Source organism: Opisthocomus hoazin, chromosome 2 (assembly GCF_030867145.1).
Source record: "Opisthocomus hoazin isolate bOpiHoa1 chromosome 2, bOpiHoa1.hap1, whole genome shotgun sequence".
Classification (NCBI taxonomy): Eukaryota; Metazoa; Chordata; class Aves; order Opisthocomiformes; family Opisthocomidae; genus Opisthocomus; species Opisthocomus hoazin.
This window is the reverse complement of record NC_134415.1, coordinates 34817957-34842830: the sequence shown is the minus strand read 5'-3', so window position 1 is coordinate 34842830 and position 24874 is coordinate 34817957. Positions and strand designations below refer to the sequence as shown.

The 24874-nt window shown below is 38.8% G+C and overlaps 1 protein-coding gene across 2 annotated transcripts in view; it reads left to right on the top strand.

The window, feature by feature from the left end:
- Window positions 1-24874, top strand: part of FBXO11 (F-box protein 11) — a 79734-nt gene that overhangs the window by 47518 nt on the left and 7342 nt on the right. For both annotated transcript variants that reach the window (XM_075413153.1, XM_075413152.1), the window contains exons 5-14: window positions 1236-1365; window positions 2447-2530; window positions 2610-2742; window positions 7543-7649; window positions 7748-7859; window positions 12915-13021; window positions 13107-13244; window positions 23800-24017; window positions 24333-24418; window positions 24500-24594. In XM_075413153.1, coding sequence (XP_075269268.1) covers window positions 1236-1365; window positions 2447-2530; window positions 2610-2742; window positions 7543-7649; window positions 7748-7859; window positions 12915-13021; window positions 13107-13244; window positions 23800-24017; window positions 24333-24418; window positions 24500-24594 — 1210 coding nt within the window. The remainder of the gene's footprint in view (window positions 1-1235; window positions 1366-2446; window positions 2531-2609; window positions 2743-7542; window positions 7650-7747; window positions 7860-12914; window positions 13022-13106; window positions 13245-23799; window positions 24018-24332; window positions 24419-24499; window positions 24595-24874) is intronic.

The window sequence follows — 24874 nt, the reverse complement described above, 5'->3', positions numbered from 1 at the left end:
TGGTTGCAATTAGTTGAATTAAAACCAATTGTATTTTAATATGTCTGGTTTATTTAAGCATTATTTGTTACTTATGAATGTCTGATTGTATGTGTTAAACAGTAAAACTTTTGATTCTCTAGTAGTGTAGATACTGGTTAAATAATGGCTGGTTTAAAAATCAGTGAGGTATTCCTTCAATAGTTACTCCTTTCCTTCTTTCCCCTCTTTAACCTTTTTCATGCTTATGTGGGGATTGTGTTCCCTTATGCAAAAAGCAGCAGCACATTTCTTAATGTTAAATGCAAGTTTTGTGTAGTGTTCCTTAGATATCTTAATTTGGTTGGTTGAATTTTTGCTTGGTTTGTTGAGTATTTGGATACTCAGGCTGTTTTTTCCCATATGAATCCACCCTGGTTTATTGAGAGCTTGGATAAATGGGATCTAAATTTGCATTATTTTATAAGGGGAAAAATAACATATGTTCCTTAGGCTGTTTGTTTGGTGGGTTTTTTTAAATATCAATTAAGACTTAAAGAAAAAAAGTAAAATTCAAGTGTAACATCACAAAAGTGCTTTTTTTCTGTCCTAAACACAGTTTTGGGGATGTCTTTCCAGATGAGTTACAACTACTGAGATTCAGTGGCATCTTGTAAGTCTGGGCTTATTATCAGCAGGCTCAGACACTGCAATTATTTGTATTCTGGCAGTAATCAAAAGAATCCAATTGTTGTGTGCTTCGTGTGCTATTTTCCTCTTTTTAAGCCACTATAATCTGTCCACTGATGAACTCTTTTTGAAACAACAGTGCATCATTTGTTCTCTGTGAATTTTTTTCCAGCCATTTTTGGCAAGGTGAGGAAGAGGAGGTGGTGGCACGCTTTGTCTTAAGTTTTTCGTATGCTGCTAGCTTTACAAAGTGTTAATGCAGTGCTGGAGTTAATATACAGTTAGACTCTGACTCCACAGTGCTTAAATTGCTCCATGGAAATTGTGTCTTGAGAACTCTGTCGTTTGATCATGAAACACAATGTCAGAATTTTTCTTAGAAAAACGCAGAAGTCAGTCCAACAGAAGAATTGCTTTGGAAGTGTTTTAAAGTGATTAGTACTGATCTTGGTCACATTCACTGTCAGTGACTAGCAAATGCTGTTGGAAAAAAAAAAACGATTTTTTAACATCTGGTGTGTTGTATTAAAATGGAATAGTAATCAGATATACATTCATTTTCTTTTGTGTTTGACATTTCTGCTCAGGAAAAGATTGTATATGGAAGTATTTGAGTACACTCGTCCAATGATGCATCCTGAACCTGGTAAATTTTATCAGATTAATCCAGAAGAATATGAACATCCAAATCCCTGGAAAGAAAGCTTTCAGCAACTGGTAACAATAGTACTCATTTATATTACAATTTAAAGTAGGTTTATAAAAGCAAAAAATTTCAACTTCTGAAATGTGGCTGACAACAGTAATTATTTTGGTTTTAGACATCAGATAAGGTGATGGGAGTGAGGAGGTGGGGAGGGATCCCTCTATGTCGTGCCACAGGGGCATATCGGAAGGTATTTCCTGTTTTGAGGCACGCTTTAGGGAGACACATTGTGGTAATATGAAGTGTTTGAGCATTCAGCTCTTCTATCCTGGGTTTTCCTCGTGTTTTGCATCACTGAAATCCTGTGGAAGAGATTATCGTAGTTTGTGTCTCACAAATAAACTTCAAATATATTGTTGTCATCATCATATATTATTAAACCAGTGTGCATGCTGGTTATCAGATTCATATGCATCTTGCTGTAGTAAACCAAACAGTATATTGATAACATCACTTGGGCTTAAATAGTGATTTACAGCTGAGACGACTGGAGCTAAACAAGTTACCTTTAAGGAATGTGATTGAACCTCTAATCCAAAGTGTCAAAGGTATTGTAAGAATGACTAGGCATGATACTTGAAAAACGTGAGTGAGGGAAATAAATATCAAGGCGAGTGTGCATTATAATGCTGCATGTAATTTGTTAATGAAATTCTGAAGTCTGTTGAGGACAAATACTTGACTTGGCTTCTTTGTTCAGTACTCTCAATCAAATGTGAAGTCATAGGATTCTTTTTTCCTCACCATGTAAATGCAGTTTCTTTTGTGGCAAGCTGCTAGAAAATCAAAAGATGGAAATAAGAACTTCTGTTGTGGAGCCAATAAGGTACATGAAGCTTGTAGTCACTTAGAGGCTTCTGTCCGTGTAAGTAGGTTAGCCTCTTGGTTTAGTTGATAACTCTCTCGGACTTTTTTGGTGTTGCCATTTCAAATTGGGTGCCTAATATGGGAGGTCAGAATGTGATCCTTACTTCATGGAAGAAAAATGGTGTCAGCAAATGGCTTGTTGATTAGAGGATTAATAGATCTCTTGTCTGTGCATTCAGATCCACCTATCTGCAAGCTTACCGTAAACTATTTTCCTTGTTTCAGTACAAGGGAGCACATGTAAAGCCAGGTTTTGCTGAACATTTCTACAGTAATCCGGCAAGATACAAAGGAAGAGAAAATATGTTGGTATGTTTCTAAAGTAGTTCTTAAGAATATTTATATATCTTTGCATGGATGTTTATCTAAACTTGTCCCTTTCTTCTAGTATTATGATACGATTGAGGACGCTCTTGGTGGAGTTCAAGAAGCTCATTTTGATGGACTTATCTTTGTTCATTCTGGTATATATACTGATGAATGGATATATATAGAATCTCCAATCACCATGATTGGTGCAGGTATTTAAGATGCTTTTTCTCAAAGTATGACTTGTGTTAATTACCACCTTAATTACAAAGATATTCTGGTGTATTAAATGTCCAGCATAAATGCCCATCTTTCTTCATCAGCCTAGTAAATGTTTTCTGTGGAAGTTTAAGTAGTAGCTGATGCTTCACACTGAAGTACCGTTGTCTGCTTGCTAGGTCTTGGAATAACTTATTTATCTTTTTATTTCATGAGGAGAAAAAAAAAAAGTGTTTGTCAGAAAGTATACTCACATGACTGCAGTCGAAATTTTCAGGTGGTTCTTATGAAATTTGTTTATATATAACCTATCTCCAGAGTAGAATCCAGCAGTGGGAGCAAGCCCAAATTAGTATCTGTCCCATTTTCTTCAGCATCGTAATTCCATCCCAAGGAAGGAAATGAGAACATCTAGCAGAAACAGTCTGAGACTGGAGGTTCTTTCTCTGTCAGCTGTTCCACTAAAGGAAAATCTTTATGGAGAAGGAAATAATGCTTTCAGAATAGGAAAGGTTTAGGATGTTAATACATAATAACACCTGGCTGCAAACTGTGGTGCTTGTGGTGTTTGCTTTTCCTGTCCCTCCTGTGAGCATGCTAATCCCCAGTAGCATGACAGAGTGATAAGAATTTAGACTGTCTTAATGTCTGCTGGAGATCTTGGTTAAGAGGTCTCGGACGTCTTGTTCCTGTGGTGACCCAGAAATAAATTGCCTGCTTTTTCTGAGATTCTATCTGGGTTGGCTTTTTTGTTTGGGTTTTTTTGTTTTGTTTCTCTTGTAAAACAAGTCCCTCTTTTCAGGTATCTATTTGTTCTGCATACCAACTGTTTTGTTCTTGAGTGATCCTATTGTGGCACTTCTTGCCTGGGTTTTGCAGCAAGAATGGTTTTGATCAGTGCAGTCAGATCATTCCACTGTTCGTCTGAAAACTTGTCCCTGCAGATCTGTAAGATGCAGTTGCGTTAGTGTGGTAGTTTGTCAGTTCATGACTATGTTTCTGAAGCTAACATGCTGAACATCCCCACTTACAGTGCTTTGGTTTGTGTTGTGGAGAGGTTTCGGAGCACAAACTGAATTCCTTTTGGATGAGACAAATCTAAGGGACACCTTCTGGAATCCTCTTAATGCACTCTAATAGTTGGTGTGTGCTCAGTCACAGGGACCAGTCTAGTTCTAGTCTGAAATCACAGCCTCTTCTACACTCCCTGTCCTGCAATGCATGTGGTGTGGATGTCTGATCCTCGGCGCTATTTCACTCTGTAATATCATTCCTGTTGTGCTGCAGTGCTTGCTAATGCAGACGTGGCCGTAGACAAATAACAAAATACCCCTGGCTTCTGTTTCAGATAGGGGATGATAGTAATAGATGCCAGTACAAATAGGGCAAGTCATATTTGTGAAGCATTTAAAATCGAGAAGAAACTGGATCGGCACTGTTCTAAGATATAAAATTTCTCCCATTACTTCACGAAACTTGAAACGACATCTTCAATATCTGGTTAAACTTCTGCATGTTCTCTGGCTCCTTTTAAGTTTTGAAAGATCCTCTGCTTTCCCTTCCACTGGAATTAACCGAAGTTATTCAGAAAAACAGTTACCTTAACTACAGTTCTTTAAAAGCAACAGATCTGCATTGTGTGTTTTTGTAACAGAATAGCTGTCTTGAGGAATCCAGAAATGCTGGATGTATTTATATTTCAGTTTCTGGCACTGCTGTCTCTTGACTTCCTCAGACTTTCTCCACTGAAGGGTCAGTAACACGGTAGGGGGAGTCAATTTTCATTTGTCTGGAAAAGAAAACAAGTTAAAGTGAACCACTAAGCCTTGGAGAGCTACCTCTTCTCTGTTCAGTCTGGCGTGTTTTCAGAATGGTAGGATTAAGGCAGCACCAAATCTCTCTGCAGTTCTACTCAAATTTCGTTAATAGTTTCTTCTGCTGACTTCTGAAGAAGCACAGCGTTATTGGAAAGGCAACTTTACATGTTCTTACAGAATAATGCCTGGTATTCTAGATTCATTGTTCTGATAAGTTGTGGGGCTGTTTATTTCTTTTCTTCAGTCTGGGGAAGGCATCAGGTTCAGTAGGAAGTCTCTGGAGGTGTTGCTAGTACTATGGCTTATCTGGACTGTCAAAGAATTCTGTTTTCCGGGGTTGGGGAGGGGGTGTCGTATCACTGCAGGAATACAAGCCTGCCATGGAGTGCTCATCTCACTCAAGCCACAGAGTCTCTTGTCTTAGTAGCTGAGTTTCAGCAGTTGCACAAACAGGTGTCCTGATGTGAGAATCTTCACTGAATATGTGCTTTTCCTGTATTTTAGGAAATACAGCTTTCATTTTTCCCCTTTATTTTCCATTTGACTTAAATAATGTGCAAGTAAGTGGAAAAAGGCATTATCAAAGGATTTTCCAATGAAGAAGAAAACATTAGTAAAAACAAAGGGTAGAAATATCTAAAATGTTATCATCAGGTATTTTTTACTTTTGAGTTCAAAAGAACTTTCACATGCCTGAACTCTTCTTTAAATACCCGTTCTGCATTTTTTTAATTGAAAATTATATTTTAGGCTAGTTTAGTGCTGTGTTATTTGCTGTAGATTTTACAAACTGGAAGATCTAAAAGGGCCTCTGCATTTTTTGTCTGATATGGTTGAACAGGGTCACAATTACTTCTTGCAGAATCTAGTTATTTTTTTATTAATGCACTGAAAAGTGATTTTGTTTTATTCGTGCTGAGGAATAAAAGAATTGAGGCAACTTCCAGTTAATTTTCAATTCTTTAAGCAGTCCATTATCGTAGGCTTTCTGTTAATTTATTTCTAAATGGTCTCATCTTAGTCCTTAAACTGAGTGTGAATTCTGATCCCATGGAACATGATTCCCTTAGACTTCAGCAAATAGACTTCTTGGGAGCTATGTTTTGCTTGATCACATAATTAATGTCCCTTTTCTTCCTTTTCCCTCTCTTACAGTGGTTTCTCTCTTCTGAAGTGGTCTAAGCCAAAAGCTGCAGTATAGATATTTGTCTGAATAATTCTTTTGCAAAGATTCAAGTAGGATGTTGCAGAGAATCTTTGATGTATTTAGAACGAAACCAATGCTTATGCAGGTCACCTTCCCTCTTCAGCCTTTTTCTGGGGAGTGGGAGTCTAAATGCAGTGGTCTTACTAATTGACATGTTCCATAATGGGCATTTTGGGACCTCCCAAACTCAGATTTACAAAGTAGGTAACGGAAGGAGGTGTCTGTAGAGAATGTCATCCAAGTGCATAGCAAACACCTCCAAGCACAATTTGACGATTCCGTCTGCTTTGTTTGATAGTGTTTCAGAGCATCCAACTTGAAGTGCAATTCCTTTCCCCTCTGAGAGGGAAAACACAATTACGATATGGATTTATGGCTCTCTTATTTCCTGTTAGGGGCTCCATTTATTTTTTGGTCTTGGTTCACCCATAATACTGTGCTCCCATTCCTTCTCAGATGCTGAATTGTGTATGCCAGTGCATTTGCACCGTGGTGAAAAACAGTTAATTATATAGAAATGTTACCAGGCCACAGAAAAATATGTTGTATGATGACACAAGTCTTTTAGTTGTTACCTAGTACTGAGTGAGTAGTGGTGTGAAGAAGAGCTAGACTACCTTAAAATATTTGCAGCTCTGCAGTAATGAAAGCAGAGATCTGGCTTTTAGATAGTGAGAACAAGCTGGATAATGATGTAAGTGTTGCTGCTTCGTTCTGACTGGCACCATTCTGCCTGAGTGGTAAAGAACAGGACATAGCACTTGTCTGTACTAATGTCAACAGACAACAGAAAATGATCTACCCATGAGAAGTCCAGTGCATAGGTTCTTCAATAAAACATAGAATTTAGGGCAAGTATCTGGTCAAGCTTGTGTGTCTCTAGTTGGGAATGGTTTGAAATTGCTAACCCATAATATGTGAAACTTCCATATTTAAATTTCTTGTATTGAGGATGGCTTTTTCTGGCTTGCATATTTAGTTCGTCCGTCCGGCTCAAAACTGCACATTATCTTGCTTATAAATGAGTATCGCTGAACTTGCACCAATGAACGACTGTTGTTAACTTGTGCTCCCTCTGCTGGCTGTTGCCAGACCAGTGTAAACATTTGGTTCCCTTGGATTAAGGATAAAGAATACAGCAGAGTCTTGCTGTTAACACAGGAAATCAAATCGCACATTATGGGAACTTGCAAGTGAACCATTTTGAAACATTCTCTACATACTCTCAGAAGTATAGTTCAATCTAATTTTACAATATTTTCTTTTAAAGAATAATGAGAATATAAAATGAAAACTCTGCATCTTACATTTAAGAAGTGTGGGGAGGTCACTTGTAGGTCATGAGCAGATTACTAAGTAGTGGTTTAAATTGGTTCAAATTAGTGATGGAAGGTATGTATTTAGCATCAACAAAAGGGTTTAGAATACCAAAGTGAATTGTACTTAGTAGCAGAATTACGGTGCCTCTAGACTGGAATCCATGTTTAAATGGTTAATTCAGTTTCGAAGAAGTAGTAGTCAACTAGCTCTGTACAAGAAAAGATTTTTCTCATGGACTAGATATTAAATTGGTGTAGTATTGTCTTAGTTAGACTAGTTTCTTCATTGTCTCTGAAACTTTGTCTTTCAATATTATGCTGACACAAAGACTATTTATGTCCCAGGAATAGTGTTCATTTTCCTTTGTTGCCTTGAACAGAATTCTGTAAGTCTTCTGAGAATCTTTTTTTCGGTGGCATAAACTAAGACTTAATATGTCTTCTTCACAGCACCTGGAAAAGTAGCAGATAAAGTTATAATAGAAAACACTAGAGATTCCACCTTCGTTTTTATGGAGGGTTCTGAAGATGCCTATGTTGGATATATGACAATCAGGGTAAGAATCTCAGCCTTGAGCAGAGCTTTTAATAATTTCATTTTAATGCCTGAGAAATTAAATATATTCTACATTTCTGTGTTGGCTTTCTTTTTCAGTTCAACCCTGATGACAAATCTGCTCAGCACCACAATGCACACCACTGCTTAGAGATTACCGTGAACTGCAGTCCAATTATAGATCACTGTATTATTCGAAGTACTTGTACGGGTTAGTGGGCTTTTTATTGTTTGACATTAACACACTGTTTAAAGTTACTAAACTGACTGTGACACATGGAAGCAGCACGCAAATTGATTATGATCACTACTGGCATATTTTGTTTTTTGGTGCGGGTGTTTAATATACAGGTCTGTAAACCTTGCTTGCATGGAAATGGCATTATTACAGTGACTTCTTTGTGTCCAAGACCTTTGTGATAATCTGTATTTGGTCTTCTGTTTGAATCAGTTTGGACTCTTTGGGCAGTTACTTCAAAACCTGAAAAGTGACAGTTTACATAAACTTCCCTGGTTTTGGTATATATAGTCGTAGTTGACAGGAGGGGACTTTTACATTAGATTCATTGCAATATGTAGTATGGAGACTGATGAAACACACACAGTCGTGAGCTGTAACTGCTAAGCTAAGTTCGCTTTCCTGTCAAGAGTGGAATGATTTGACATACTCCAAAGCAGGAGTTCCTAGCTCTACAGGCAGAAGAAATGTGTAGTGTGGAGGGATAGAGACTCATTTCTCCATCAGAGATAATGGGGAATTTATACCGCCTGATTTAGGAAATTATACCACCTGATTGGTAGTCTAAATTCAGGAAAGAAAGGGTCAGAGGCAGTGGAAGTGAGAGGCTGGATGGCAGTTCACAGTTGTGGCAGGAAGACGTGACAGTTTGCAACCGCTAGACAGAAGACATGGCAAGTTTAACATATTTGAACACAAGCAGATGAGATGGAGTGTCAGAAGGAAGAGGTACAAGAGAACTAAGATACTGAGCCTTTGCATGGAGATGGCAATATGAACTTCATGTGCCTGAGTTCAGCTAGTGGAATGGAATGGATCTGCACAACAGGGTGTGCGTAAGGGTTGCTCAGCTCAACATAAAGGCAAGGAAACAAGGAGATCTTCAACTAGATACAAAAGCTACACTTTTCTGGTAGGAACTATGGAGGAGAGATTTCTGCAGGGAACTGAAATAAGAATGGTGGAAGGATTCCTTGTCTGTGCCTTGTAGAGGAACATATGCTCTTTCTTGGAGGTTTCAGGCCATAAAACACTACTTCACTTTTGGTCAAGGCAGCTCTACGCTTCTCATCGCCATCTGTTTTATTTGAGATGTGTCAGCTAATGTGTGGAAGTGTAAAAATGAAAAAAGAGGGACAAAGGACAGCTAGCTGCTCTCAGTATCTCAATTTCTTTGTTTAGTGCTAAATATGGGGAAATTGAAGTATGCTAAGAAAGTTTGTTCTGGAAGTTCCTATATACCGATATTGGGGACCCTGAGAGGAATTAGATTTGTTTTGTGGACCACATTTGGCTTGGTTATAGAAGTAGTTTGAAGAGCTGCATGGCTTCATATTGAAACGTGCTTGCAGATAAGCTAGTAGGTCTTAATGTTTTGATGAAAATTGTTTATTAAAATTAAGCTTTAGTAAGTTTTTTCATGACCAGTTTCATTATGGAAGCCTGTTACTGTCAATTTTGGACTTTTGCCTTTTCAACACTCTGGATTTCTGGATTTTTGCTGCCTTGTGTTGTTGCTTCTCTTTTCCAAAGTTAAAATTTCTGATCAATTGTGGAAGCTGTGTGTAGGCTTGTACTGTCATTGCTTATTGATTATTAGTTTTTATTGACTTTTTAATTCTGCCAGGCCTTGCTCTAACCTACTCGGACAATACTCAGTGTGTAAAAAGGGAGGAAGAATGGCAGTCTGCCAGAAAAAGCATTTACTGTTTCCAAGTTAGTGACATCTGAAACATCCATTCATAAGCATTCAAAATCTCTTTCCTAGCACATGCTTGATAACCCTTTCTGTAGATCTCCTAATTGCATTAAAGCATATTTCTACATCGTCATATGTAAAGTTCTTAATGTATGTAATATGTAAAGATGGGAGCTATGTAAGTGCGAGTGATTTAAGCTGGAGGTGTCTTGCTGCCAGACCAAAGCATCTTTGAAATATTTTAAAATAAAGTTCGAATGGCAGGATCATGAGTCTAGAGATTCTGTTGCATCCAGCGTAGAGGAAATCTGTAGTAGTTCTCACCTTGACAGATAAAACAAGAAGTGAATGGCAGTGTGGCTTTTTTAAAGTACTGCTTAAGTGTGTACAATCATTATATTCTGAGTAAACAAAATAAAGCCTGAACCAGAAATACGTGTGCTTGGTACTCTAAAAGGAGCAATTTCACACAATCAGTAATGAAGTCCAGTGAAGTGAATCAGAACACAGATTGCTTTCGTTTAAGTAAGCAGAATGATAGAGGTATACTTTTAAAACATCACACTGGATTCCCAAAAATCCACAGTTCCTCGGTGTCACCAAAAGAGGTAGAGGAAAGGGGAGTGAAAGCAATTATGAAATGTAAGCAAAGAGTAGTTATTAGCAGCTAATATAAATGTGAAACTAGGAATTGCTGGAAACTGTGGGAACATGCCACCTGCCACCCCCAAAATGCAAGCACTCCAACAGAATACACACACCACCACCCCCCCGCCAAGAACTTGAAAAACAAGACAAGATGTAACATGTGTCTAGAAGTGACAGTGATTGCGTCTCAACTTGGGGAACAAAGGGAGTTTTAGCGGTGATGCTGATCCATCATAGATATGGAAGAATTTGAATGGCAAAGTGTTGTGTAATTTTTGTTCCATATTTAATGAGAACAGGCAGGAATGATAAATGTGCTTATACCCTAGGGGCATAATGAAATGCATTCCACTCTTGACAGTAACCGTGGATGAGGTTAAACAGCTGTAAAAACAGACATTCTAAAATCATGCAGGAGTTTAAAAAGAACTGGCCAAGAGGTCTTCGGGGCTTCTATTATATATCAACAGTAACATGAAACTTGGGTGAGGTGGTGTGTGTCCTGGGGAGGAGGGCATGGGGGAGGCTACACAGGATGAAGTATGGTGAGGAGTACTGCCCATTGGTCCTGGGTAGAATTAATGAGATGGTACATGTCGGGGTTTGGTCAATCAATTTAAAATTTGTGATTGAAGCAAATTGATGTGTATTTACATAAATTTACAATGGTTGCATCACAGTGTTTTTGATGACTTTGACTAGAAGAGGGTAGTAGTCGCAGTATAACTACTTAGATTTCTTGAAAAACATTTGACTTCAACCTACAGTGCCTTAAAACATTAGAATTTTATTAAATTACCAGGGCACACATTAAGTAGATGAAAAGTAACGTGAAAGGTAATTATAAATGGCTTTTGTGGCTATTTCAAAGATGACTTCCTGACTTTAAGCCACTTTATCTCTTCTCTGCAAGTCATTGATAAAGTGCATATGGATGAAATTTGTAGACTATGAAGACGTGGGGTGTTTGTTTATAACCAGGAGGATGGGTTGCTGCACCCTTTTTGGCTGGTGGGCTCTCAAACTATTCACAGTAGCACGGACAAGTGCGAAGTTATACACGCAGCGCTCTCTTGTTCTAAGTGAAAAACCTCTCTCCTGGGAAGCTGGATTCCTGGGAAAGCTTAAAGAGTCATTGTGGATAAACAACTAAATGTGAGCCCTCATGTAGTCGAGTAGCCAAAAACTAATGTGATCCTTAGTTATACCTGTGGGAATACTGAGCAGAAGTAGAGAGACTGTGTTACACCTCTGCTTCATCCTGCTTCAGAATAAAGTGCTCTTTTGTGGTGTCCATAGCAACATGCTAAAAATTTAGAAATGGTTCAGTGAAAAGTCCTAAAAGATAAGGCAGAAAAATTCAGTTGTAATGCAAAACATACTGACTGGAATTTGTTACTTTATCAAGGAGAAGGCTGAAGGAGTAAATTGCTTACACGAAATGCATGTATGCTTTGGGTATGGCGTCCACTGGCATAAAGAGGATGAGTAACAGGTTGCTAAAGCTGGAGGAATTCAGATGAGCGGTTAAAGTGTAAATTAATGGGGTAACAACTTTGTAACCAGCTAACAGCATTTGTGGTGGTTTCTCAGTTGTTGGAAAGATTCAAATCAAAATTAAATGTGGTTCTAAAAGATGTGCTGAAGTTCCTGCTACTAGAATTGAAGCAGGAATTCAAGGAATTATTATAGCCTGTATTATTCATAAGGTCAGACTAGACAATCAAAATAATTTCTTTAGGATTTAAAAGAAAAATCTCTGTAAATGAGTGTATGAATTATTAAAGCATAGTCTTTGTGGTGCTATGCTAGAAGGTAATAGGAAAACTTACTGATAGGGCGTGTAGTGGCTTGCATATTTAGTGATGTTTAATTGTGGGGAAGATGTGCATTAAGGAGGCCAGATGAGATGGGGTCTTACATTTCTGAAATCTCTGTGAATCCGCCGTTGATTTTGGTGGCCACAGAATTCCATGTTGTCGTACTTCATGGAGTTCAGGGAACTGAGCTGATCTGATGAAGTCCTGAGCAGTTGGAGTCCTAGTTGCCTGAAAACAGTTTGTTTTCTGGGTAGTGGTATGGTAGCTGAAATCATCCAAGGAGCTGCAGCGAGGAGCTTTGTAATTCAGCTGGGAAGACACCTGTTCATTTCTGATGTGTAGTTCTGTGCTCAAGATTTTGCTGTTTGTCTCTTGCTCATCTTTAGTTACACGCTGTGTCTTTGTATGCTGCAAAATTATTATTTGTTTGGGCTCTTTGAAGTACTGGGTTATGAAAGTTTAAAGGGAAGTAAAATAAGGCAATAATTAGCATAGAATTGTGTTGTATTTCTGTTGTGCTTTGTTGTGAACGTTTAGTATACAGTGGGCCTAACATAGGGGAATAAATGAGTGAGAACTTTCAAAAGCATGAATTATTATATAAGCTATTGTCTGTTCTGGCAATCGTACACAGCTGCGTAACCTTGGCAGTGATTTTAAAGCAACTCCTACCTCTTTTTTTTTGCATCTGCAGAATGATGACATTAGTGTTTTTCTGCCTGTGGCTTGCAGTGCTTTGGTGGTGTGCACGCCAAACCTTTTTTTTAAATGTCAGTTCACACTAACTTGCAAGAGCACTGCCAGACTATTTATAAATATGCTGTGCTTCGAAGCTATGGTAACTGTACTGTTTTCTTCCAGTTGGCTCTGCAGTATGTGTTAGTGGCCAAGGAGCTTGTCCTACTATTAAACACTGTAACATCAGCGACTGTGAAAATGTTGGACTTTATATTACAGACCATGCACAGGTATTTTTCAGTATCAATTTCTTTCCTTCGATAAAATCATTTACTGTTATTGATTTCTGTCCTAATTTACACTTTTATTTCCCAGGGAATCTATGAGGACAATGAGATCTCCAATAATGCATTAGCAGGGATTTGGGTGAAAAACCATGGAAATCCCATTATCAGACGGAATCACATTCATCATGGACGTGATGTTGGCGTTTTCACTTTTGACCATGGCATGGTAACGTATATGTTTTCTTTTGAAGAAAGAAATATAGTTGCTGCATACCTAAACTCTTCAAATTTTGCTTGTTGTTGAAGAAATGTTTAAAAAAACCATGCTTTTACACGTCAACAGTTTATAACATGCCTACTCTTCTTCTCTTGCCCTTCAGTGGGCAACTTAAGACAATTTTAGCTGAAGGAGGTTTAAGCAAGCTTTTTGCAGTTGATTGGCAGCCTGTTACATTGAATTATGTTGCAGTGACAAAATACCTCTTGAAGTAGGATGTAAATGGTAGGCTTACATTTACACTATCGCTTCATTGTTACTCCTTTGAAATGGGACAAAAAATAAGGTGTTGGAAGATTTTAAAATGAAATAAAATGCTCTGTGGAGACTTAATCAGTCTAATTTTAATGTTAAGTCTCTGGAACGGGGTATGTCCAGCTTCTCTGGGAAGAGGACTTTTCTAGCATGGAGTTGGTGGAATTTTAACACAGAATTTCATTTCAGAGTTCAGGCCTTCGTTCATAAGAGTGTTTGTTTCTGTGGGATGAAGGCGATAACTTCCATGTACATGCAAAGTAGTGAGTAATGAGTTTGCATAGCCCTTGAAATAAACAGAATGGATTTTTGCCACTAAAATAAAAGATGATTATGTGCTGATTTGTTTTAGCAAAATACTCTGCATGTCTTCCAAACACTGCCAAGTCATTATTTTTCCTGCTTGAATGACAAAGTCCCAGTTCCTCCCACCCAGCTGGCAAAATGAACAGTTTTCTTTTAGTCACTTAAAATTACACACATAAGTACAAAATGTGATCAGGGTATTGTGAACTAAATGTCAAACGAAGTAAGGGATGCTGAAGTTAATACCACTCGCTGTCAGATCAAGTATAATGTTCAAAATCAACATGATTTCGGATTCCTTCCTGCCTTCACAAGGATACCACAGAATTTGATTGTCTTGCCGTAGGTTGGATACTGCAGGACATGGATTGCCTGTAACTTTGGTGATAGGGATGATAAAGTACATAGTCAGTTGCTTTGGGGGTTGCATTTTTAAAGATTCTGTAGATAAGTAAGAACATCTTCTCTGGTGCCATGCTGCTGCTGTAATGAAAACCTCACTGTAACAGACTTGATTTCTGAATGCTGCTGAAGAATGAGGTCAGCCAAACCAGCGCACACTTTACGTACTCTGGGATACCGGTGCATATTCCTCTCCATACATTTTGTTCCTAGCTGTACTACCTGACACACTTCTTGCCTAGCTGTGGCTAAATATATGCTAGGCCTGTTCTTTGGCAAGAAGACCATACTTAGACCTGGTATGTTATATCCACAGGTGTTCTGCATAGTAAATGGCTTTTACCATCCACGTAGTAGTTTCGCTGGTAGATCTTATTTAGTCCTTGAGAAAGATAAACAATACTTGTAAAATATACTTGTAAAGATGCAAGCGTTGCACACTGATGGCTTTGACTAGCTGAGAAGGATGAGTCCCAAGTCACGGTTTTGAAGACATAGCTTGGGTGTAGATTGAACATCTGTGTTCTCATTTCAGTCTTCTTCCTTCATCTTCTGGCCTTTGCATCCACTGTTTCTTCCGTATCTTTCATGTATTTCATCTTGCAATTGCACCTCTACCCTCCTCGCCCACAACTACAGTAGACAGATCTGACTAGAGTAGACTCATTCGATGCTTGCTGTAGTCCACCATTTTAAGGTAACCTTACTCCTAGATAAAATGTTTATTAATTCACGTACTAAATTGCTCTAGCTTTTCTACTGAACTTCTACGTGAGGATTTTTTGCACTATGTGTTGTGTTTTGGGGGACTATTGGCTAGGTCTCAGGTGCCTATTGAATAAAATAATAATCTCTTGTGATAAGAAGTTTCTTCGGGGAAATAAATTTCCAGAGTTTTGATGAATGATTAATGCAGTTATAACTAATACATAAAGTAGCAAGCTTTTAGGAAAAAAAAAAACCACACAAGTAGTTTTATTGTGGGTAAGAGGAAGAATAGAAGCAGCTAGTTTTTGAAGATCCATGTTTTGATCCCTGACTGGGTGTTTTTAGGCTTACTAAATTGTGGATCTTTTTTCACTTTAAGATATTGTCATTCATTTGTAAGTACTTTTTCTATTGCTTTAGCTCTAACACAAATCTGGTCAGGTGGTCGATGAGTGTTGGCAGTGTGGAAATAGTATTAACAGAAAATCCACTGATAAAAACTAGTGAGGCCTTTCTCCTTTCTACCCAAGTTGCTGGTGAAGTAGGGGGAAAGTGGCCATGCAGTACTAGTTATAGCTGTTTGATTTGCATCTTTCCTGGTCTCAGTGGAAGGTGAACAGGTCATGGAGTGCTGTTATTTTTGCTGCTGGCATAAAATGTCTTTGCCAGTGGAAGATCAAACGTGGTGGGATTCTGCTCTGTTAGGTGCCTCTTCTCGACTCCCTTAGTTACATCCTAAGGAGCATATTTGTTCTGTGTTGGGCAAGATTATACCAGCCCAGAAGAATGCCCTTTAGCAGTGTTCTGACAGATTTGTTTACATTGTTTTATATTCTCTAGAGATGTAGTTGTGTGGCCATTTTGCAAAGAGCGGTGGCAAACTTAAGATGTTATGTCTTTGCTGTTTGGACACTGCTACTGCTTCATTTAAGCTGTATTAACATATTGTATAAGCACTCCTAATCCGCTTTAGTGGGTACATATATCCATACATCCTTCTAAGACTTAAACAGGCTTGGAAACGTGATGAAGTGATTTCAGCTATAGAAAAGCTGGTAAAGGAGAGTGCTTCACTAACTCTTGGAGGGGAGATACCTGTATGTAGGCCTGAAGGTTAATTGAAAGTCTGGCTAGGAGCTGCTTCGTGTTTAAGTATTGCAGTATAAATACTAAATATATGAGTATTGAAATATTAAAAAAAATGTAAAAGACAGACTGAACTCACTTGATCCGTTTTAAATAAAAGTGTATTTGATCTGTTTTCTTACCAGTGGAATGCCTGTTCCAATGCTGTGATCAGTGTGGTATCACAAGCAAAATGAAATAGAAATATTTTTTCTTTTTTGTTTGAAGGAAATACTAGCACATTAAAGAGAATATGTGAATAATATTTATCTTAGCTGCAAATATAACTAAAATCTTTCTTAGTCATAAAATCCTTTGAGAGATTTCCTACTCCCCTCGCTTCCCATCTCAAAATCTGATTTTGGCAGTGTCCTCTGTTCTGTGTCATGCTAGTGACAGAGTGATAAAATTACATCATTGGTAATATTTACATTCTCCGTGAGTGACATGCATCTTTCCGATAGGAATCCTATGTATCTAAACAAATCACTGGATTTTCTATGTACATTTCTGTTGCTTCCCTTCTGCTATTTTTGGGTCTGTATTTTTTTTTGTGTTGTTTGTGACTGTGAAGTGGGATAAGTACATTCCAGCGCTGAATTCCTACCGTACATGTTCTTTTCCTGTGGGTTTCTGTGCTCGAGTGCTGGCTCTGAAAGGTTCCAAGAGTGCTTTGTTTTTCTGTTTCATGCTCTCAGACTGTTCTTTGTGTTTTGATACTTGTAGAAACTTAACTTCTTATTTCTAAACTGGCAATATTCTGACGTTTGCCTTGTTGCTTTTGCCAAATGTTTAGCAAGCAGGCATTAAAAATGCAGCATGGCATTGGCAGCCCTCAGTGCTTTGTGCTGACCTCTCTTGCCAGTTGTCCGAGACGATTTACCAGACATTTGTCATAAATCATATTTAGTAGTTGTATGCAAACAGAGAAATTCCAATTTATTGTAAGAATAAGTATAATTTTATAATTTGAAGATGAGATCTAGGCGTAATAGTCTTCATTTTTGTTGCTCCCAAATGAGAAACGTAGCACTATTGATTGTTTTTTTTTCCTCTTTGAAAGAGAAGTATAGTAGCATATGTTGAAGTTGGGTGATTGTGACTAGTTGGCAGTTCAGTCTTTTAAACACTACAAATCAGAAAATTTTAAAGACGTGTGTATATAAAATCCAAAAAACGTAAATGAAGCTTATGCCAGTTTCTATACAAATGGCATAAAAACTCAGTTGGCCTTTTGCTGCAACAGCAAGTTTTTCCTGTGCACTAAAAATAAAGGTTTTGTTTTGAGTCTTGAATGTGGTTTTCTTTATGCTGCATTTGGATTTTTATAAATTCCACCAGCTCTCAAATAAAGACCATTCAAGGCTTTGGGAAGCAAATTTTTTATAAACATGTTTTTTATGCTGTCAGTCACACTTATTATTGCAGTTTAAGTTGATACAGAGTCAGATACTTTTTAGTAGTTTACTAGTTTTGTATCTTTATCTCCTGTTTATTTTTTTTTCCTTACCCTCTTGGGAATACAAGTGTCAATAAATATTTAGGACATGTTAAAACTTGCATAACTATCTTTTTTTTCTTTTTTTTAAATACCTTTTTGTTGTTTATTGTTGAAACAGTAACATGAAATACCTCTGCATTTCTGTAATGTTGTGGTCTTGGAGATAGAGAAATGAAAAAATCCTTTTTAGAAATACATGGGGAAAAAAATTCCTCTGAGAAAAGCGGTAAACAAAATCCAATCAGTTACAAGTTTTAACCCTAATGCATTTCAGAGTGGTGGATAAAATGCGGGGGAGGGGGGGGGATCCAAGTTCAATTAAAATGCTTCTGAGCTTGTCCAGCTGCACAGGAGCCCTGCTTTGTCATCTCATCAACTTTTTCTGTAAACTAAGTAGCATGTGGAAACATCAATGTTACATTTACGGTGGTGTTTGTTCCTGATTACTTTCTCTGCTTGGATCTTAACACGCTGCAGCGGTGTATTCTTACCCACACTTTCTGTCACTGGAGCTGTCTTGTACCCACAGCTAATGCTTTGCCTGGTATTTGAAATAAATTTGGTGTACAGAGCTACTTTTTAATATTTAGGACTTTTCAAGCAGAAAGCTACTGCTAAGATATTTTAAGTCTCCTTACTTTTGGTATTTTTGTGTAAGATTGTAATATTTTTTTTCTACGTGAATCCCTTATTCTTTCTTCCTTGTTAATCACAGTGGCCTCTTTTTCTTACTAAGCAGTCCTGGTGGTGCTAGGTGCTGCATCCTCCAGGTTCTTCTAGTTGATGAATTATAAACAGAAACCATTACAAAACACAAGTAAAATACTCAGCACGCTTGAAAATCATTCTTAGAAGGAGGTGGAGGCAATATAATGCTTGCTGTCTGTCTGTGCAGAGGAGGAGTATTGACCTTCCTGACCTTGATAGGTGCCTGGCGGAGTCGGCATGTGAAGGATTTGGGCTTGGGCGGAGCTGAATTGCTGCAGGTTGGGCTACCCGGGTGTGCTGTCAGGCACAAGTGTAAGAAAGGAAACAGGCTGTTTCTAGTGGTGTTGCTGGTTATACCTGGAGCTGACAGTAAGCTTTGGGTTTGCAAACAGTAATAGTGGGGCCTAGGGATAACACATCATTTAATATCATTCTTAGAAACGCAATTTCCTTGTTGTTTCCTTAATAACAAAGTATTTGTTAACTTTCCAAGAAGAAAATGTTGTTTGAACCCATATGTGATTTCTTGGGATTCTAAAATTCACCACTTTAAATAAATAAAAGGGAAGAAGTCTTCGAGAGGATGTAGTTCAAAGGCACAACAATGCCTTTTGAGGGGGAGCAGCTGTGGTGGCTTTACTCTGGAAAAGATAACCATGGATTGCCTGGAAGCATCTTAGACTGAGATAAGTTTAGTCCTACTCCCTAGGGGGTGAATTTGGGCTAGAGAAGTTGTTGGTTTCAGCAGAGAAGGGCATGGGAAGTAGGCAGGCTGGAAATGAGGTAGTTGCACAGGACTGTTGGAGCATGCATTCCTGACAAACAACGATTGTGTTGGTTTAACTGAATTCAGTTTCATAATTACACATACAGATGGTGTTCAGACAGGGTCTCAATAAGTGCAGAAATGTACTGGGTTGAACTGCATCAGCTCAAAGTCAGCAGTTCAGCTTAAGCTGACTCTGCTGGAGGTGGACTTAACTTTTTAATGCAGTTTCTCTTTATGAATATTGAATGTTACAGGATCTTACCTAGCAGGAAGCCATGACTTTCTGACTCAGCAGTCAGCCTTATAAAGGAATCTGAGATGTAGATTTTTTTTTCTTCCCCTTTTGAGGAGCACTCTTCCTTCAGAAGCTTACAGCAAATTCTTAGTTTCTTCTGAATTAGCAATCCTACTCTTTTTGAGATGGTAGAAAAGCAATCATTTTGAAGGCTCTGTTCTCTGCTTTTGGAGGAAATGACATTTGTACTCTGCTGTCAAGTGATGTTATGGTGTCCTAGGACATAGTGGGCAGAGTACAATTAGTCTACAGGTACCTCTTCTCTTGCATATGACCTCTGAAGTTGCATATTATGTAGATACACTGGGACGCAAGCAGAAGTGAAGGAGCCTTCTCTTTCACTTCATTTCCAAGCAAGTTTAAAAATTCCACAGTAAATGGTATTGTTTTCAAGAATTAAAGTACTTGTACCAAAATTTCCTTACTATTAAATAATAGTACTTGCTGAAGCTCGCAAAGATACTGCTGACCACATGATAAAGGCTCTGCTTGTTTGCAGCTTCTACATGGCATCCCAGCGTCCTGAGGGAACTGGCTGATGTAGTTGCCAAGCCACTCTCCATGATATTTGACAAGTCATGGCAGTCAGGGGAAGTCCCCAGTGACTGGAAAAATGGAAATATTGTGCCCCTTTTCAAAAAGGGTAGAAAGGAAGACCCTGGGAACTACCGACCTGTCAGCCTCACCTCTATGCCTGGGAAGATCATGGAACAGATCCTCCTAGAAGATATGCTAAGGCACATGGAGACCAGGGACGTGATTCGAGACAGCCAGCATGGCTTCACCAAGGGCAAGTCCTGCCTCACCAACCTAGTGGCTTTCTATGATGGTGTAACAACAAGAGTGGACAAGGGAAAACCAATGGACGTCATCTATCTGGATTTTTGTAAAGCTTTTGACACGGTCCCCCACAACATCCTTCTCTCTAAATTGGAGAGCCATGGATTTGATGGGTGGACCGTTCGGTGGATAAGGAATTGGTTTGATGGTTGCAGCCAAAGGGTGGTGGTCAACGGCTCAATATCTGGGTGGAGACCAGTGACGAGTGGTATCCCTCAGGGGTCCGTACTGGGACCGGTGCTGTTCAATATATTTATCAATGACATGGACAGCGACATCGAGTGTACTCTCAGCAAGTTTGCAGATGACACCAAGCTGAGTGGTACGGTTGAGACACCAGAAGGACGGGATGCCATCCAGAGGAACCTGGACAAGCTGGAGAGGTGGGCCTGTGTGAACCTCATGAGGTTCAACAAGGTCAAGTGCAAGGTCCTACACCTGGGTCAGGGTAATCCCTGGTGTCAATACAGGCTGGGGGATGAAAGGATCGAGAGCAGCCCTGCTGAGAGGGACTTGGGGGTACTGATAGACGAAAGGGTGGACACGAGCTGGCAATGTGCGCTGGCAACCCAGAGGGCCAACCGTGTTCTGGGCTGCATCAAGAGAAGCGTGGCCAGCAGGTCGAGAGGTGATTCTGCCCCTCTACTCTGCTCTGGTGTGACCTCACCTGGAGTCCTGCGTTCAGCTGTGGAGCCCTCAGCACAAGAAGGACATGGAACTGTTGGAGCGGGTCCAAAGGAGGGCTACAAAAATGATCCGAGGGCTGGAGCAGCTCTCCTATGAGGACAGGCTGAGAGAGTTGGGCTTGTTCAGCCTGGAGAAGAGAAGGCTGCAGGGAGACCTGATTGCAGCCTTTCAGTACTTAAAGGGAGCCTATAGGAAAGATGGGGACAATCTTTTTAGTAGAGACAACAGTGACAGGACGAGGGGTAATGGTTTTAAACTAAAACAGGGTAGGTTTAGGCTGGATGTAAGGAAGAAATTCTTTACAATGAGGATTGTGAAACACTGGAACGGGTTGCCCAGAGAGGTAGTGGAGGCCCCATCCCTGGAAACATTCAAGACCAGGTTGGACAGGGCTCTGAGCAACCCGATCTAGTTAGTGGTGTCCCTGCTCGCTGCAGGGGGATTGGACTAGATGACCTCTAGGGGTCCCTTCCAACCCAAAACTTTCTATGATTCTGTGATCTGAAATGGCTGTCATGCCGTGCATCTGAATTACCTCTTTTCTTTCATCATGTTGCTGTAGTTGCAAGATTTTGGGCACTCAAATGGAAGATAATTTGTGAAGTAGTTGAAAAGATACCAGACCAAGTGTAGTAATAATTTAAATTATGTATTCCATTAAGAGGATTAAGCTTTACTTCATACCAAATTGTCATCTTACTGAAGTTTCTCCGAGGGCTTTGTTTCCACTTGAAACAAGGGGGGAAAAAAAGAGAAGTGGTTCCTTTTGAGTTAAGAAGTCCCAAAGACTGCCTGTTGGCATGAAAGTGTATTTCTAAGGAGATCTCCTTTAGATTCCTCTGTCTCTTAGTCTGTACCTTCCTTGAGAACTCTGAAAACATCTTCACTTGCTTTGAAGAAATGTAATCCGAAGTCCTAGAAGAAAATACATTCTGAATATTGACAGAAAGTAGGCTTTTTCCATTTGACTTCTTTGTTTGTCACCCAGAGGGGCCTGGAGAGCCAAGCTGTGCACACTGATAGTACTTTTGTGGAGAATGTTTAATCAATGCAGTACCTTTACAGTCTGCAGTCCTCGAAGTAGGGAGATGCGCATGCTGTCTTGATTTCCTTGAAGTTTATGCACTTCTGCTTTTTTTTGTAATCAAAATACGTTTGATGAAGTCCCTTAGCAATACACAGCACATAAGTAATACAACAGTGAAACAGAGTGCTTTGTCTAGATTGGCAGTAACTTGAGTAATTTTTGTGCGGTAGGTGGTAGAATCTCCTGGACTGAGGTGCTCATGGTAGTAGGTCATGTGGGTACAAATGGTGGAATCCAGTTACACTGAGCAGTAGGAAGAATTGTGCTTCTTTGTAGTTCGCAAGTAAAACAATTGTCACGATTAGCGAATAACTGAAGTGGCTGCAGGAAAAACAGTATTTGGACGGAGTGCCTTGATTGTGACAAAGATCAGAGGAAGTTGGGCCCCTTTCATTTTGGGTCAGATGTTTTACCTATATATGTGTTATCAGTTCATTAAACAGGTAATCCGTTGCATGATGAGGACTGATACTGCTAAAACTGTAGCTGGAATCATATAGATTGTTTATATTATAGATGGCTTTGCAGAGCACAGAGAGACAACATGTAGGAGAAAAGAAAGAATCAAGATTGTTTCACATTATCTTTCATCCATGTGTGTCTTGGACGTAAGGAACTGCAATTTTGGTTGGTTGTCAGCAGCAGAGTACTGCTCTGAACGTCATGTGCTCTGTTTTTAGTCTTGCCCTCCTCAGCTGTATGCTGGAGATAGTCTGGGTTAAAGCTTTCAAGAGCTTGCATCCAAGCCATCCATAAATTAATACATCCCTTAGTGATTCTCTACCATCTCCAATAGGAGATGCTTCCTCTCTTTCAGTTCTTTAGTTTCTGTTCTTCTAGTTAGGCAAAATGAGCATATAATACCATTAGTCTACCTCAAAGAATAGGTTGAATTTAGTATCAAAATTTTTTAAAACTGTATCAGAAGAATGCTCTGCAAGGACTGATGCAGTTACTTTGCATGGCCCTGGAATGAACTAGAATCAGAGAAACTATGGGGCAGAAAACAACCATTTTGCCAGATGAATTTTGAGGTGGACCAGTTCATTGTGCTGCTCCATGGGTGCTTGTTGGCGTAGCAGAAGGAGTATGCCTCGAATGGCTCTGTGGAGGTGGTTTTGTTGTGGGGTTTTTTTCAGTTTTTTGCTCATGACCATGCTGTTAATAGAATATTTGTTTAAATACAATTTTGTTATAGGCCCACTGCTATAACAGTGTCTAAATGGAAGTGTACACCATTAAAAAAAAAAGAAAGGAGGGGAGGAGTTTAACAGTTGGCTGCTCAAACCAATCCAGCCCTGGAAAAATTACTCATCTCCTACATCTGTGTGTATTTATTCTGACCACTTATTTAAAAGAAATTCAGGATGCTTCTTCCATAATAAATCATCTTCTTACCAAACATATACGGTTCTGGGTCTGAAAATAAGGTAGTCTTCTCCATAGCATTGTCCTTTTTATATGGAACCTGTGGGCTTTATGGCCTTTGAAAGGAGTCTGATGCGCAGGAGCTGCTAAGGAAACCTGATACTCAGTCCTCTTTGAGGTGCGATATCCAGAGTTGTTTCTTCTTGGTGTTCCATGGGTAGTAATAAATAGCAATGCAAACATAGTGTCTTTGAAACAGTATTTTATTTTGGGAAAAGAAAAACGATATAGTGGCGGTAGCTGTTTTAATTAGCAATATAAGTACTTACATATTGTCAATTTCAGTACTGTTTCCTTTTAAATGAGGACTGTATTTAGAGGGAAGGGAGGGTAGGAAATAGCCTTTGTTTTAAAAAGGACTTTTACAGGAAACTCCATGTTTTGTGTCTTAAGGGCTATTTTGAAAGCTGCAACATCCACAGAAACAGGATAGCAGGTTTTGAAGTGAAAGCGTATGCCAATCCTACGGTAGTTCGGTGTGAAATCCATCACGGCCAGACTGGAGGAATCTACGTTCATGAAAAAGGAAGAGGACAATTCATAGAGAACAAAATCTATGCAAACAATTTTGCAGGTGTTTGGATTACCTCAAACAGTGACCCAACAATAAGGTATCATTTTCCTCATTGATATTTTACTACTTAGAAGAAGAGATTAGATGGGGATGGAAAAGTGCAGTTTTATTTTGTTTGATTATGATGAACTGTAAATACTCGTGTATATGGAAAAATGAAATTGCTCTCTGTGTTTGGTTGAACTGCATTTTTAAACTGCGTGTATACTTGGAAGTACGTATTTCTCAAAGCGACAGAACATAAATTCTTTATTTTAAATCTGAACATTGTACAGTCCTAGACACGACATACATGTCTAGTATTGTACAGTGTAGTAGAATGATTTTATAATGTGGATATTTTGTTTCTTAGGGGCAATGCAATTTTTAATGGGAATCAAGGTGGTGTTTATATCTTTGGTGACGGAAGAGGCCTTATTGAAGGAAATGACATTTATGGTAAGCTAACTTGCTTATTACATCTTGAATTCTGAGAAGAATGAGTGTGTAAGTTGTATTAAATAATATTTTTGTTGACAGGTAATGCATTAGCAGGAATACAGATTCGAACAAACAGCTGTCCCATAGTTCGACACAACAAGATTCACGATGGTCAACATGGTGGAATTTACGTAGTAAGTATTACCTACAGACAGGCATACAAACTTGTTTTCTGTTCATATAAACATTGGAAATGGGTACTTTATGTAAAATCTTTGATTGTACTTAGAATGACTGAATTTCTTATGTTTTAAACAACATTAATTGTAATAGACTGAATATGGTGCTGATGTTTAGAAGATGAAGGCATTTATGAATGTGTCACTAAATTACTTCTATTAGAGTGTAAAAAATTTGAAATGGGATAGATGACAGATTTTCACCATTTCTTGGTTAAAAGTTTTTCTTAAAGGC